Source organism: Dysidea avara, chromosome 2 (assembly GCF_963678975.1).
Source record: "Dysidea avara chromosome 2, odDysAvar1.4, whole genome shotgun sequence".
Lineage (NCBI taxonomy): Eukaryota > Metazoa > Porifera > Demospongiae > Dictyoceratida > Dysideidae > Dysidea > Dysidea avara.
In genome coordinates, this window is record NC_089273.1 from 52,451,666 (window position 1) to 52,467,963 (window position 16,298).

At 36.8% G+C, this 16,298-nt stretch overlaps 2 protein-coding genes across 3 annotated transcripts in view; one reads left to right on the forward strand and one right to left on the reverse strand.

Annotated features, from left to right (window-relative positions):
* Positions 1 to 16,298, forward strand: part of LOC136247632 (von Willebrand factor A domain-containing protein 7-like) — a 38,439-nt gene that overhangs the window by 18,692 nt on the left and 3,449 nt on the right. The window contains exon 1 of one of the 2 annotated variants that reach the window (XM_066039404.1): positions 12,404 to 13,137. The exons of the other annotated variant lie outside the window; for it this stretch is intronic. Within the exon in view, the coding sequence (XP_065895476.1) occupies positions 12,618 to 13,137 (520 nt within the window). The 5' untranslated portion in view covers positions 12,404 to 12,617. Of the gene's footprint in view, positions 1 to 12,403; positions 13,138 to 16,298 lie in introns of those variants that run through there. 2 annotated transcript variants of the gene reach the window in all.
* On the reverse strand, positions 1,536 to 9,490 carry LOC136247631 (von Willebrand factor A domain-containing protein 7-like). Its single transcript, XM_066039401.1, has 6 exons — positions 8,128 to 9,490; positions 5,739 to 6,329; positions 5,440 to 5,682; positions 5,098 to 5,373; positions 4,637 to 4,962; positions 1,536 to 4,382 (listed from the first exon to the last, which is right to left on the reverse strand). The coding sequence occupies exons 1-6, from the start codon at positions 9,389 to 9,391 to the stop codon at positions 4,287 to 4,289; spliced, it is 2,796 nt and encodes a 931-aa protein (XP_065895473.1). The 5' UTR covers positions 9,392 to 9,490; the 3' UTR covers positions 1,536 to 4,286.

Sequence of the window (16,298 nt, forward strand, 5' to 3'; positions counted from 1 at the left end):
ATTTTTAGGTAAGTTCAAGACCAGCTATATGGATGACATTTGGAAACATATCTCTATTGCTACTGTAATTATACTGTCTGTACATGCGTGTGTCTAAATATAATATATTGGAATGTCACAGTGAATAAGAATGGGAAAGATTGAGCGTTCTGTTATGATTAACAGGGGCAGTGGAGCAGAACATAGAGTGTCTTAAACAATGAAATTTACACATTGCATAGAGTTGAAATATGGATGATATTTGTGGGCTCTGTGTGGAGGGGCTTGTCCACCAAATTTTTATTATGTTTTAATAAACTCAAGTTTAAACAATCTCAATATGTTTTTGTAAATAAATTAAATAGTTACATACAGCTTTTAAAAGCATATGTAATTGTGACTATTTTATTAGAGTGATTGTTCTATTAGAGTGGTTGACTGCTCTATTAGAGTATCTCATTCTTGCATTGCATTTAATACAAGCACTGAATGAGCTACTCAGAGCACTTAATTTAGCTTCTTATTAGTGGTATTTAGTAAAATGTAGCTAATGGACTTTTGCTACTTAAAATTTGGACTTGTATACTAAAATTGTGGACATTTTTACTGAATTGTGGGCCTTTTTCCAAGAGGGCGGTTCCTCAGAACCCACCAAACCCCCCCTGGCTACGGGCCTGCTCTTGCATAAATACTACTGTGATCCAATTTTAGATTGCAATGCATTATATTTTATGTTGTAATCATATCACCACTGCCTATATTTTAGTGATGGAAAATTAAGAATTCTGGGCCATTCTTCAGATAGATATAACTGGTACCATACCACTAACTACTGGTACCACTGTACGATGCACTTACCACTAGCCCAGGGAACCTAAGTAATCCTTGCCATGATTTTTGTTGTGACTGAGGAGTCGTACAAAAAAAAATACATAGATGCTTAATTTAACTTCAAAATTATACTCTTTTATTCTTTTTAGCTGGTTGCTATATTAGCGAAAGATTGTGTATTTGTGTGACTGCTCTATTAGAGTATAGGTATCACTCTTTTTAAAAAGATTGTATGATTTTTCCTATAGCAACTCATAGCCTCTCAAATGCTTGTACATTGCTCCTTAGATCTATACTCTCTCTAATAAAACAATCACTTTATAGTGAAATACTCTAATAGAGCATTCACTGATTGAATGTTCCAAGCATAATACAAGCATTCAAAAGTTATTGAAATTTTCGTTTGAGTTTTCCCAAAAAAATTGCATGTGGCTAAAACAGTGTCAACAACATACATTGTAGTTTGACTCCAGTAATAGTTTGGGAGTAATTGTAACAAATACTGCACTTTATGCATGGCTTCCCTATAAGACTATGGCAAAAAAAATTGATTGGCTATAAATGTTGTGTCAAGCATTTGAACAAAGATTTAGAAATTTTTTTAGCGGGTGCAAGCAGTGCTACAAATTTCAGGATAGTGTGTAATTGCTATTAAATGTTTTCAACGTGTACATAATATATGTTATAGTTTCAGCACCTCCCATCTTCCTAAGCAATGCAATGACTTTTAATATACATCATATAACTAATTTCATTACATAAAACATAATAATAATTATACATTAACCATGATAGTTACAGAAATACATATACATATTTATTCATAATTTACAATGCAATTAGAATAACTAGATTCAGCTGACCACAATGAAAAAATGTTTGTGCGACGTTCAATAAAAAAATTGTCTATTTTAAATGATATACCATCTGTACTCTTGGACAACATGAAACTTCCACAAGTAAATAAGTTTCTGTTAGCAAATTTCTTCTTCAGTATCATTTCCATATCCTTCAATATAATGTCTTTGTTTGGAGATTTGATCCTGATAGCATAAATGTGAAATGTCAGAAGTTTAGGAGAATTACCTATCAGAGTGATAATGCCACCACTAGAAAATGTACCAGCACACAGAACTACATGTACCAGTCCACCATGAGTTGATACTGACTGCATGAAGATGTCAGGGATTGATAGAGTATCTAGGTGAAATGACTTAATGCACAACTCTTCCAAGTTGTTATTTTTGGTGGATAATTTGTGTGAGAATTTTGAATTCCAGCCTGCATGCACAAAATACTTGAGCTTTGAACAACTATTAATCATGACTTCAACATTATTAGACATATTCCCTACAATGCAATGAACTAGTGAGGGAAAGTTGGAAAATACTGACAACTCGCGTTTCTTAACCCTACCGTCAAAATGTATTTCCAATGCTTTCAAATTTATGCATTCTTGAAACAAGTGAATCATTTTTTCTTTAGCTTGTTTATCTTCTACCCAACGGATATTTGTTATCATATAGTGTTCAATAGCCAGGTAGGTCAACCTCATATCAACCAGGATTTCCCACAACTGTAGAGCTTGTGTTGCATCATCTACTGGAAGTGTCAGTAAATTCAGTCCTTGAAGGTTTTTACAATGAGTAGATATTGCATACAATACTTGCAATCTATCCAAACAGGCATCATTCCCTAGTAAGTTAAGATGTTCTAAATTAGGACAAGCAATCGCTAGTTGTTCAAGGTGACCAGGACATAATAATAGTGATCGTGAAGCATCAAAATGTGTAACAAAACTAAGACCAGTAATATCACGGCTAAAATGATCACATAAAATATAATCTTTGAGGCCGATCATCACTGCCTTATGAATCACCTTACCACCATGATCAGAATCAATGAATATAATATCCATTTCTTCCAATCCCAACAACCCATACTTACTGGGTTTCACACGTGGCAAGGAACATGATTGACCAAACTGTAACTTAAAGTCTGGTAGTGCTGGATAAAGATCCATGGGAACTTTCACATTACTAAAGAGTTTAAGACAACCAGTGTGGCCAGTGGGTGAACGAGGATTCAAAAGGTGCCAAAGTTCTACTAACTTTACTAGCGGAATACACTGTATGACAACTACGTTCAATGTCTGTGGCTGAAACCCATGCACTCATTATCCACTTCTCTATCCATAAATCTAGATCTTTTTCAAATGGAGAATTTTTCCCTCGACTTTTCCTAAAACATGATTCTTCTGGTAATCTGACTGTAAGTTCTTTCAGTCCATTACAAATCTGTAATAGTAGGTGAATCTCACTTGTCCACAGAATATCTAGGCTCCATAATATTTCCATATTTTTCATAACCTTTCTCAATTGGTTGCAGTTCAATGTACTAGTTGGAATACTAAGTTCTACGAGGTTATTACTAGTGTTGCACCGATAATCGGTTCAATAATCGGTATCGGGCCGATATTGGTTACTAGCCGATTAATCGGTTTTGATTAAATCAAGGCCGATGTTAATCTCCACTGTGCTGTGTGGTATAATGATGTGGGGGAGGCTAGACATAAGTTATTTGGCATTTTAATTAAGTTATGTGTGAATGGTTTAGCGGTGACTACAAGCCATGCCCATAATAAACTGTCAGGGTTTAGGCCATGCCCAACAATAAATTGAGGTTTTTAGGTTTCTATGTAGTACCAGCCACTTGTCTCAACTGTATATAGCAGTAGTAAAATGTACTTAAAACCTGTTTACCATGAGTAACTTTTACTTGTGGTATACATTTAACTTTACATTTTAGCCTAGAATGAGCTGTATATCAATGGTTATGTCACTAATATGAGCCATTTAATAATGATGAGGATGAGTGTTAGTGTTATTGGTGTACATCGGATCGGTTATCGGTATCGGCTAATTCTGTTGCTTAATATCGGTTATCGAAATAATCGGCTAATTTGGATATCGGTGCAACACTAGTTATTACAATGTCGTAAACTTTTTAATAGGGTGGGCACCACGTGATCAGGAAAAGACAACCTCTTGACGTATTTTCCACAAGACTTTAGAACGTTCTTCACACAATGTTTCTCGTGAATGTCAAAATGTGGCCAAATTAGCTCCCTCCACAATAACGGGGTTTCGCAAATACTTAGAAATCTTCTTGAAACATATCTCAATTTCACCACGTCACGGACACAAGTCAAAAACGAAATAATATGAACTAGTAACTCATTGGGAAGAGTTACAATGTTCAGAAGGGCTCCTTTCGACTCTACGTTCTGATCCATCATGTCCATGGTAGCTACTACAGTATAATTGCTCCTTGCATATTACTCTACACAGAAATATAGCATGGCCTGGTTTAAAAAAACACTAAAAGGCTAAAAGTTTACTAAAGTCATTTCAGTAGCTTTTTTCTCAGTCTCTCATTAAATGCATATATGTCACTCAATAATTCAAACATGGCTACTACATGGTCAAGATCATCGTCATCACCATCACTACCATTGCCACAATCACATCAACCTTTACAATGTCAGCTGATGAATCAGATTCCAATTTTATCTACAAAAAAATACATTATTGCAGTGTAGTTTACAGTAAGTATATAGTCTGTGTGTGTTTTCCATCTAATATGATAAGTCAAGTGTAAAAGAAAGCCATGTTCTTTCTCCATAAACATGTATCCCAACAAAATAAAAAGTACGTAAGCAAGCATGAATCACTTGTTCTTCTCATAATACACTTCCAACATTAAACGTATTCACTAACAGACTTTCATTATTTAAATAAAGTTACAACCTTTGTCATTTGCTTACCTGTTCTGCGAGAGTTATATCAAAAGTGATAAAATCATTGACATCTATGAAATTGACTGATTGTGCAACTAATGTGAAAGTGGCACTAAATCCAACTGGAGTATTAGGAGCTAATGAAATTCTGACGTTTATTTCAAACGTGGAATTAAATGGTATAGATATCCTCTCTGGAGTTATTGTGTACGTAATGAAACTAGCATCTTCAGGTTCTACATCCACATCAATGGTCAATCTAAAAGTATCCTCATGGTTCATATTCAATAATGATGTGCTGATAACTGTTTCACTTTCTGGTCCAAGTAAAGCATACCCAGCTTCATCGTCACCTAACAATTAAATCACTCATACTATGCAACATTATAAAAAAGGAGCAGGAAATAAAACATTGCCTTTTATGGTCATCACAAAGAGTTACATATATTGAATTGTACAAGAAGTGCCAATAACACTAACCCACTTACCAAAGGCCAAAGTTATTGTCACAGGATCTATAATGACATCGCTTATAAAAGAAAAGTTAAACCCACTATCATCAATTCCTCTCACTATCATCTGGAATTCTCTGTTAGGACATCGGAAAGATTGAATAAATGTATTATTCTCCAGTTGTGTTAAATTTGCATCTGGTTCAAAAGTTTCAAGGTAGATGACTCCATCGAAATCCACAAGTGTAATATAGTTAATTGTAATTGGTGCAGCACTTCCAATGATAGTGAAAATTACATACATGAAGCTACCTAGCATTGAAACACATAGAGAAATTATACAAGAGTAAGAAAGTCATGTTTCAAGATATAACATACCTTTTAGGGGCTTTACATCATTAATTTCTTCAATGCTATTTGGACTGGTGGTGAAGATCTCAGTTAAAATGTTCAGACGACTGTTTCCAACCACATCAACATTAAAAAGTTCTTCAGCCTGAATTGTTATTCTCCACTCACCATAAAGTGCAAAGTCAGATTCTGCTATACTGATGTTAGCAATGTATGCCGTGCTAGAATCAAGTGAAGCTGAAAACTGCATCAGGTCATTAGCTTTGCCACCTGTTTGATTTGAATACTTTGAAAACGATAATAAAATAGCACAGTATATAGCTCACCTTGTGGGGTAAATGTACTAACATTTATATTCTGGCCAGTAACAAAAATCAAAATTTCAAATGTATAACTATCCACAAGAAATACACGAGTATAAGGAGAATTAAGAGTGGAGAATCCATATGCACTTATTAGTTTGTTGCTACTGCTCCCTTGTGTGACAAAATATGTCATGAATGATCCTAACTCAGAAATGTCATTTGGGGAAATTTCAATAATCTGCCCTTCAGAAAATGTTGCAATTTCTTGGTAAATATCATCATCAGTTTGTCGCTTCTTAAGTTGTTTTCCATCACGGAATTTCCTGTAATGTAGTGAGCGCTTTGAAAGTGATTGGGAAGAAACGTCGCAGATAATTTGAACTTGTAAATTTTTTGTTTCAAGGATAGCTTGAATTCTGCCAAGAAGAACTTCATCTGATATAGAAGAGTCGGTGAATACAAAGATCGGTGAATCTCGTTGGCTGGCTTCAGCAGCACATTTTACTGCCGTAAGTATTGGAATTTCACTATTAAAGAATGTCTGTTGTCGTAAGTTACCGACAGCCATTGATAATGTATTTATATCTTGTGTGTTGGTTGTGACACATTCACCTAGGTAAAAGTTAAATTTAATATTGCATAAACAAGTAATAGTTGTAACATGGGCATGTGGGCTTTGCCTGATATGTATGCCCAATTGCCCAAGGGCTGCAGCCTCGAGGGCAGAGGGCATACGTATCAGGTAAAGCCCAAATGCCCCGTGTTACAACTAAAATGTAACACTTGTTAGGCTGAATCACCCAAGCCAATATGAATGCAGCCACTGGATTTATTATATATGCACACCTAAAATTTTCGATTATGGGTCAGCAGCTAGTATGTTCTGGTTATGTTTGGGCATGATAAACGGACATATCCTAGAGATATCATAAAGAATTTCTGTTACGCGAGTTTAATGTTTTAGTGAATCGTTTATGAGCAGTTCACTAAAAGCCTAGACAGGTAAGCTTGCTTATAGAGTGGTTACTCTGTGCATAGTGGTAGCTACGTGATGGAAGCGTGTCCATATTTGAAAACGTGTGGCAACGATTGAATGAATATGCTATAGTACTAGTTTTCACCTTAGCCCAATGTTTTCAACTCGTAGGATGGCAACGATAACAAAACACTCTCCGTCTGAGTGGTTTGATAGTGAAATTCAAGTCGTGCATCCAAGGCCAAACAAGTATTAATGCATGCGAATGTCCTACTCACATTAAGTGTAATTGTTTCAAGGTTATGGTTCATCCAATCATTGAATATGCTGCTTCTACTTAGGATTCCCACACCTTGTTGAATATAAACAAGTTAGAATCAATCCAGAGAACTGCTGCTAGATTTTACTTTAGTGACTTTTCGAGTGTTACTAACATGTTTTCTTCTCTTAATCTACCATTGTTACAGGCAAGAAGAACCCAAGCTAAATTAAGTACTTTTTACAAAACAATCAATGGATATTTGATTGTGCCAACACTGATGATCTTACCCCTGCACTTTCAAGTTTAAGGAGTGGCTACTATCACCAACCAACAACTCTAATTGATGCATACAAATTTTCCTTTATCCCATCAACCATCAAATTATGGAACCAACTCCCTGCTGATGTAATTAATTCCTCTACCCCTAATGAGTTTTGTAATAACTTAAGTAACTTTTATGATCACAACTGTGCATTATAATCTTTTGATTGTTGCACAGTAATAAATATAATAATAATCGCATGAGTATTAATCAATCCCCACAATTGATTTCAGCATCAACGTCTATATAATCACTACCCAGTTGTAGTCCAGCTACATTTCGTATGTAGCCCGGCTAGCTGGGCTACATATGATATGTAGCCCAGGCGGTTCCTTTGATCTGAGGTGTGAAAGTGTTACACACATATCAAAAGTCTACACTACAAGCATGTTATGCATGTAAGTGATGCTGATATGATAGAATAACTTAGCCTCGGTATTACACACCATCCCTTTTCTGGGGTAACCAGATCCGGACTATAGGACATTTGTTATGTAGTAACGCAAAGTGTAACCTTTCCTAATAGGCAGGTTAAATAGTTCTTCAAGTTGAAAAGTACTATTGGATAATTAAAGAAGTGTTATACATCAACACAGGTAAAGTTGACAGTCAGTTGCTTTACCCTGGATGTGGCATGATGGCCATGTTGATGTGCAATGGCCAAATCATGCTGAGGAATGTGTGATAAAAGCCTATCACAGGGTATAAGAGTTTGTGCATGTTTTGTTATAAATGAGAATCCTGTAGGTTGGAGTACAACACAGCCAACAATTGATTGCTTATGCTACTGAGTATAATTGCAAAACTCTTTACTGCTGATACTCTACACATAAATTGGCCAAATACTTACCTGTACCACTTAGAGAAACTAAGATGTATCTAACATGCAAATTATCAATGTCATGTTGTTGTATGTTAATCCCAACATCATTTAATAACTGTTGAACTTCACTAATAAAATTATTTGAGATCTCCGTAGGGTCAATCACAATTGCAACACTAACACTTCGCTGTACTTCGATACCCAGAAATCTAGCAAATAATTCGTCATTGTTCACATCACTACGTATTTTCAATAGCATCTGTAGTGAATGTTGCTGTGCCAATGTAGCTGCCATTGTGTGAAGATAGTAATGTGATGCTAATTTTGGATGAAGACTGTCCTTGTTTATTCCACCTTTGGCAGATTTTCCTGTGGATCCATCAATTATGCCTCCATGACTACATTTTCCGCTAGGTTTAGCAATTTTTTTGTCTTTTTTATCTTTAGAACCTTTAGAATATCCACTTGTCAGTAGTTTTTGTTCTATTAGCCGACTATGAATATTATCCATGCATTTGAAGCATCGATGTGATTCAATGATTAAGCCAAAGTTTAATCTTCTAAGAAGCCATAAAGTAGCTGGCCCAAGTGTGCCAGATTCTGTACAATCCAAACACGTCGTTTCTGTTGCAGTCGCAACATTCTCTATTTCCATGTCCATTTCACCTAGGACGTCATATGGTCGTAAAACGCTTTGCTCGTTCATCAAGTTCTCCACCCAATTAGTGTGACTGTAGAAATCTTGCAGCGTGTGAAGCATTCGCCCAGTGTATTTTCTGGCAACATGATAATTCATTTTTGCAATTTCAAGTGATACAGTTTTTCGGTAACGCACAAGGCGATCTTGGCCATCACGAAACTGCTCTGAATCGAAGTGCGCATGGGCTACGTGGAGGTTCCTTGAATCAACTCTGGTGTTGTACTCATGTATTTTATCAACTCTGTCAGAAAATCGGTCTTTTCTTCCTTTTCGCGATGTTTCACTCTCAGTTTCGTAATACTCATTAATCAGCTTCGACATATCAAAATTTGATTCAGAGCGTAGAAGCCGCTGAACATTTTCAGAGCTTTTCGGGTAGTTTGGATACGGATTGTCAATTAACACCATTGCAACTGCCCGTAAAATTGCGTTACTGGTCATTTCGCGGTGGGTAATTGTTTTCTCGTTCCCTTCACTAGTCTTCACTGTAAGGGCTGTATCAGCAACAAACTTCCTTTTTCTGTTCGGTAGAAACCCCACAGCAAAACTTAAAGCGCTTATGATCATTATTGTCTTCAAATACGTGCCCATACTGATTGCTTTGACAACGCACTTACAGTAGTATGGTCGAAAGCCCTAAACGGGTAAGCACTGAATGCTTCCGGTGCTAGACTACCCGGCACGAGACCACTTCCAAGTATTTTATATTAGTCTACAGTCGTAAAGTACCGCGGCAAGTGCAATATAGCACGAGGGTGTGGTAAAAAGATAAATATAGCACAAGGCGAAGCCGCACAAATGCTATATTTTGCGCGAGTGTTATTGGCTCGAGATCACACCCGGCTGGGTGCTGTAATTTAAATTTAGTGCACTAACGTACGCGGTGCTTTAACGTATGAATCCGGAGTTCTAATCGAAGGGCCCGTCGCGTAAAGCCTAGATCTACTGTAAACCCACAGTGAAGATTTGGAATTTTACTGGATTTAGCTAGTAATTGGGCATTATATCACATGACATAGCATGCACACACCACAGTATTTTGTGTCCAAAGTTGCTTGTTCAATGCAAGCCACATGACACCATGTTGCACATCGATCACAGGGAGTGCCATTAGAGCCAGAATATGTTTTTTAAATCACAGCAGATCATTTTCACCAGTATCTGGGCATCAGCATGCACAAAATATGTCAACAGTTGTAACTTTGGAACCTGCATCTTAAGCTATTTGAAACACTGCAAGGTCTAAACAAGTAAAGCTTCTGCTTTTTGAGGCCATGTATTTTCTGTTATCTTTCCTTGTGTAGGACTAATTAAGTTACTGACTTAAAAGGATGCTGCTGTATACAATTCCAGGAATTACTCCAGGAAAATTTTGGAATAATTTTGGGAATAGTAGGTGAATAAAAATAGAATTGCCAGAAAGAATAATAGGTAATTTTAAAAGCATAATGTACTCAAGCCTATTCCTCCACCACTGAGAGGCACCCTTTTCTTGTGCCAAACCAACAGCCATTTGAAGCCTAGTTTGTAAGCTGAGGGAGCAGCTCCTTTGAAAGTATGGACAAATTCAGCATTTTATATTCCTTGATTTCTATCTTACATGAAAGCTGACTACATCTAATATCTGCTCCATAATTGAAATTCTGTGATAGGATGTGCAGTCGTAATGGTGCTGTAACATACAGTGAGGCTGGGAATTCAGCAGGTGACAAAGAATCAGGAGCAAAAATGAAAGTCATCATTATGCTTAACAGGAAAGCATCTGTTAATGTTAGGTTAGGGTCGAGTTCAGCTTTGCATGGTTTCTTCTTCAATGGGTATTCTTCTTATATAGGTTTCTTCTTGAATGATGTATAGAAACTAAGGGAGGTAGGTAGCTGGGAGCCATGTAGCATAGTGGTTACGACCCTGTGCTCACACATTGGAGGTACTGGGCAAGGGGTCCGCAATTCCCTTGAAATCACAGCCCTCTTTGAAATCTTGTTGAAATCTCTCCATTTTGAAATCTGAAATCTCTGAAAATTATTGTAAAGTTCTGTATATTTCCTGCATACTTCGAATTCCGTGTTTGCAGTGTCACGTATACTACATCCAGCATTCCCACAAGTTTGCATAGAACTCAAAAAAGAAATTCGTGTATTTCGTATACTACGTATCACGTGATACGATTATTCCTGATATTTAAAATTTCAAATGTTCTAAAATCTTGCCATAATTGCTTGAAATCTTGAAAAATCGCAAAGCTTTGAAATCTCGTACACGATTTTTCGGAGTTACGGACCCCTTGGTACTGGGTTCATTTCCGGTCAGGATTTAGGCTTTTGTTTTCGTTTGGGACCCTATCTATCTTTTTTATTCACGTGATTTCCAGATGAATATCCAGTCCAGTCCACTGCGTAACACACACACGCACACACTTACACAACTCCCGTATGTAATAGTCTCGAAGAAGTCCATAGCATTTTATATAATCTAATTTTGACCGCCTCGTGTAGCATTTCAGTTTATTCCACGTTCTAACGCAATGGGCACGTATTTGAAGGTGATAGGCTTAGCTACTTATCATAAGTGCTTTCAAGTTAATTTTAAGTTTTTCTGTGGGTTTTTTACCAAACAGACTCAGAAGGTTTGGTGCTAACCTATAGGAGTGAAAAAAACGACTAGCGACGAGAAAACTGTACTCACGGAGATATCACACAAAACGCAGTTTTACGGACGGTTGCAATGGTGTTAATAGATAACCCTTATCCAAACTACCCGAAAAGCTCTGAAAATGTTCAGCGGCTTCTAGGTTCTGCCGATTCAAATTTTGATGCCAAAGCTGATAAACTGGCGCCGAGGGGTCAGCAACAGAGCAAAAGTGGTGTCCAAGATTTCAGGATCTTAAGATTTCATTGAGATCTCAGGATTTCAGGATTTCACAGAGATCTCATATAGATTTCAACACCTCCATGAAATATTACAGGATCTCGCTAAAATTTCACAGATTTTATTCAGATTTCAAAAGATTTACAGATTTCATGTACATTTTTAACATTGTATGCAATGGCTGATAGTTAAGAGTTATAACTAAAATGTACTTAATGGAGTTTTAATCTGTACGAACGTTCTACCTACCACTTGCTGAACTCTCGTCTTGGTTGCTACAAGTTCCCTGCAGCTTCCTTCCCGAGTCATCCCGGAAGCCTACCAACTCGCATGCTTGTATTGTCATTGTTACACTCAGGAAGTTTATCCATTACCTTTGCCTCGTAGCAAGCTTTCAATACTCGAAGCACGAGATTGCCATTGCAAAATTATGCGGCTATAATTTCCGTAATTTTACGTTCATTTTACGGAAATATTTATTAGTTGGGATTTCAGATCTCGGATTTCAAGCAAGATTTCAGTGATAGGCGTCCAAGATTTCACCCCTGTTGCGGACCCCTGTTGCGAACCCCTCGGCTGGCGCATATTACGAAACTGAGAGTCACAGTAGGTCTAGTGCATCGCGGAAAAGAAGAAAACAGCAATTTTCTGACGAAGTTGATGATATACACAAGTACAACAACAAGGTGGATTCTAAGAAAGGTGAGCTCCGAGTAGCCCACGCGCATTTCGATTCAGAGCAATTTCATGACGGTCAAGATCGACTCGTGCGTTTCAGAAGAACCGTGCACGTGTCGCTTGAAATTAGAGAAGGGAAATATCACACTGCCAGAACGTACACTGGGCGAATGCTCCACACTCTACACGATTTCTATAGCCAAGGAAGCGACATGCTCAGATTGTACAGCATCTGGCCTAATTTCAGCAATTACCGAAAATAAATATTATTATGTTAAACTTAGGACAGGCTATTAAATCACTTCGGTGCATGGATAATATTAATAGTCAGTTAATAGAACAAAAGCTACTGACTAGTGGATATTATACAGGTGTTGAAGATAAACAGGGAAACAAAATTTCTAAACCTAGAGGAAAATGTAGCCATGGAGGCATATTTGATGGTACATCAGGAAGTTCTGCCACAGGTGGAATAAATAAGGACAGTCTTCATCCCAAATTATCATCACATTGCTACCTTCACACAATGGCAGCTAGAGTGGCAGAGCAACATTCACTACAAATGCTATTGAAAATACGTAATGATGTGAACAATGATGGGCTGTTTGCCAGATTTGTGGGCATTGAAGTTCAACGAAGTGTTAGTGTTGTAATTGTATTTGACCCTACCCAGATATCAAATAATTTTATTGGTGAAGTTCAACAGCTAGTAAATAATGTTGGGATTAACATACAACAAGATACTGAGAATTTGCTTATTAGATACATTTTAGTTTCCTTGAGTGATAAAGGTAAGTAGTAATTTGTTATGTGTAGACATGTCAGCATTAAAGAGATAGGCCATTACTATGTATCAGTATTACATACCTTTCTGTTTGTATTGTGACTAGCTTGACATTTGAAGCTTTTAATAGGTGTAGAATCAAACTTTGATAGCAACTGCAAGGCTAATAAATTAAGGAAACTAAACATGATACTTCTCATCAATGAGGCACATAAACTTAATTATTAGTTTCTCATCCCCTCCTGCATCACCGTTTTTCTTACCTCATCAAGGATGTTTTTGCACCACTGGTAGCTAAGGGAGGCGAATTAACACCATTTATAGTTGGTACCTTGCTAGAGCAGTCTAAGAAATTGAGTTTTGAATTATTTTAGCTAGCTAATTCAGCTATCTAGTTAGTAAAAAATAAAATATAGATCTTCCCTCCCGCACTGCTATTTTGAGTGCAGGAGGATGAGAAACTAATAATTAAGTTTATTTGGCCTGAAGAAAAAAATGATTTTCTGGCTAAATTGTATCAACTTCTAGGTGGGGTTGAAGGAACTCCAAGGTTAATGCTGAAATTTTGATTGCGTTACTGCCTTGAAAAGAAACATGGTTGATTTTTTTTACTATACAGTGGAACCTCCCTTAACAAACTCCCCAAATTAAGGACACAATAGAAAAAACCTCCAAAATAAGGACAAAAATTTTGGTCCCAACAGGTCTGGTTAATACATTTTTTACCTCTGAAAGAGGAAAACCTCTACATTACAGCAACAAGTGAATTTACAAAATTGTTTCCAAATTATTTTGACAGTCTCCATGAATTTTATTTTAAGTTTTATATTGTAGATAGTTGTAAAAGCAGTTCAGGTGCATTGCTAGCCAGGGTGTCCTGAACAACTTGGAGGAGGGTTTAGTCGTGAATTGTGTAGCACACTTCCTGTGATTGCTGGTCTTCAGACAGAAAATGATGCATGTACTCTTGGGCAGTGACCATGTAATATGTACTCTGTGTGTGCATGTGCATGCATGCGTGTGTGTATGTGTGTGTGTGTGTAGTGTGTGTGTGTGTGTGTGTGTGTGTGTGCGTGCGTGTGTGTAGTGTCCGTTTGTATGTAGTGCGTGTGTGTGCATGTGTGTGTAGTGTGTGTGCGTATGTGTGTAGCTAGTGTGTGTGTGTGTGTGTGTGTGTGTGTGTGTGTGTGTGTGTGTGTGTGTGTGTGTGTAGTGTGCATGTGTGTGTGTAGTGTGTGTGTATGTGTGTGTGTGTGTGTGTGTGTGTGTGTGTTGTGTGTAGTGTGTGTGTGTGTGTGTGTAGCTAGTGTGTGTGTGTGTGTAGTGTGCATGTGTGTATGTTGTGTGTGTGTGTATGTGTGTAGCTAGTGTGTATGTGTGTAGCTAGTGTGTATGTGTGTGTAGTGTGCATGTGTGTGTACTGTGTGGTGTGTGTGTGTGTGTGCACGTGTGTAGTGTGTGTGTGCGCATGTGTGTGTGCACATGTGTGTGTGCGTGTGCATCGACACATAAAAATTATGCTATACTATAAATGTTTTAAAACTATCTAATCATTACTTTGAATGCATACCATAATAGCCAAGTGGAATATTCTACAGTAGCACACTGGATTTGTGTAGAAATTGCTTTCTTCTGAGTATGGCTTATTCTACAACATCCATGTTTGTGACTTAAATTTCCCCATGATACAGGTATTAATGCACAATTATGTGATGTTATTACCATTAGGTTTGCAAGCTATATCTGCTTAGCCAATATCCAATGCTTTGCTGCCTTATTTCACCGATAGTTAATGATAGGCAATTATAGCTAATATATCAGTGCATCATATCATTGTGTATGGAGTGTAGAGTTTTTATATTGATTTTATAAACTGAAGTCTAAAATAGAGAGATCTAAGATGTGACAGATGTCCTTTAGTAGGGTAAAGCCCAGGCAGATAGTGTAATGCTATGAATAATGTTATAAATTTATTTGTTTTGACTACACAATTACTTTGTATAGCCAGTAACTTTGCTTATGCCCTGAACACATGCCTTTTGTCTACTGTAGCAGTTAAAATATTTGCATCATATATGGACTCATCTTTTCCTCATTTTTGTCCTATTTCTTTCTCTACTAGTGTATAGGTGTTGATTTGTATGTGGTGTGCCAATTAAGTAAATGACTTGTTATCATATTTATAACATGTAATTTTCATACTGAGTGGATTTATTGCTGAAGAGTTTCTTGAACAGTTCCTTATTTTTAATGCTGTGCAACGTAATTCAGATTCACAATTAATTTTAGAGTATTATGTGTCTTGGTGATCTTTCCTTCAACAAATCATGGAATTGTAATGCAGTTCAATAGAACAATAGATAAATGAATTAATGCATGCAGTTGCTGTATAAATCACTCAAACCAAATCAAAACATTGAGTTGATTTGTTCATACTATCATGATACTGTAGATGTATTTGCATTTAGCTGGCCTTTCTAGAAGTATTTGCCCAAATAGACCATTTTTTATTAGAAATATTCGGCTTTGTTAAACCACTTGGTAGGTTGATGGAATACAGGATTCTAATTCAAATTTTGAGAATGAAGTGGTCATCATTGTTCTTCGTGATGAAATCTAGTCAAAAGACACAAACTTGCTTTCACATCACAAACATACTTACCATGAAAGTATGGCAAATAAAGTTTTACATTCTTTTTAGAGTATGGCACATACAGTATTGTGTCAAGTTAGAATTACCCCATTCTGTGTCCTTTACTCTTATTTCTTCAAACAATAAATAGTCAGAAGAAGATAAGCCAAATGTGTATCCAAAAGTTTCTTCAATGCAGCATTTTAAACTTAGATCTATGGAAATATTGGTAGAAGTAACATTTTCATTTTGGCAAGACAACAAGAACATTTTAAGTCGCAGGACGCAGCTGGTCACACTCATGATCATGTGAATAGCTTTTCTTCCAGCACCCTTGTATTGGGAATCATGAGATATGACAATCTATATTATTGCTGGCCACCAGGCCATCGTGGACAATATCACATAATTATGTTGTTCGTATCAATAGTATTCAGTAATCATCCATGTACAAGCACAGATAGCAAAATTCTATAGCAACATTAATCATAGGGATGTCAAGTACAATGGCATGCATATACGTACAATGGTCTAAA

Coding starts and splice junctions, on each gene's coding strand:
- LOC136247631 (XM_066039401.1), bottom strand. CDS start 9,391: ATGGGCACGTATTTGAAGACAATAATGATCATAAGCGCTTTAAGTTTT. Junction 5,683..5,738: donor TAGTACATTTACCCCACAAG/GTGAGCTATATA, acceptor CAAATCAAACAG/GTGGCAAAGCTAATGACCTG. Junction 4,383..4,636: donor ATATAACTCTCGCAGAACAG/GTAAGCAAATGA, acceptor ATTTTTTTGTAG/ATAAAATTGGAATCTGATTC.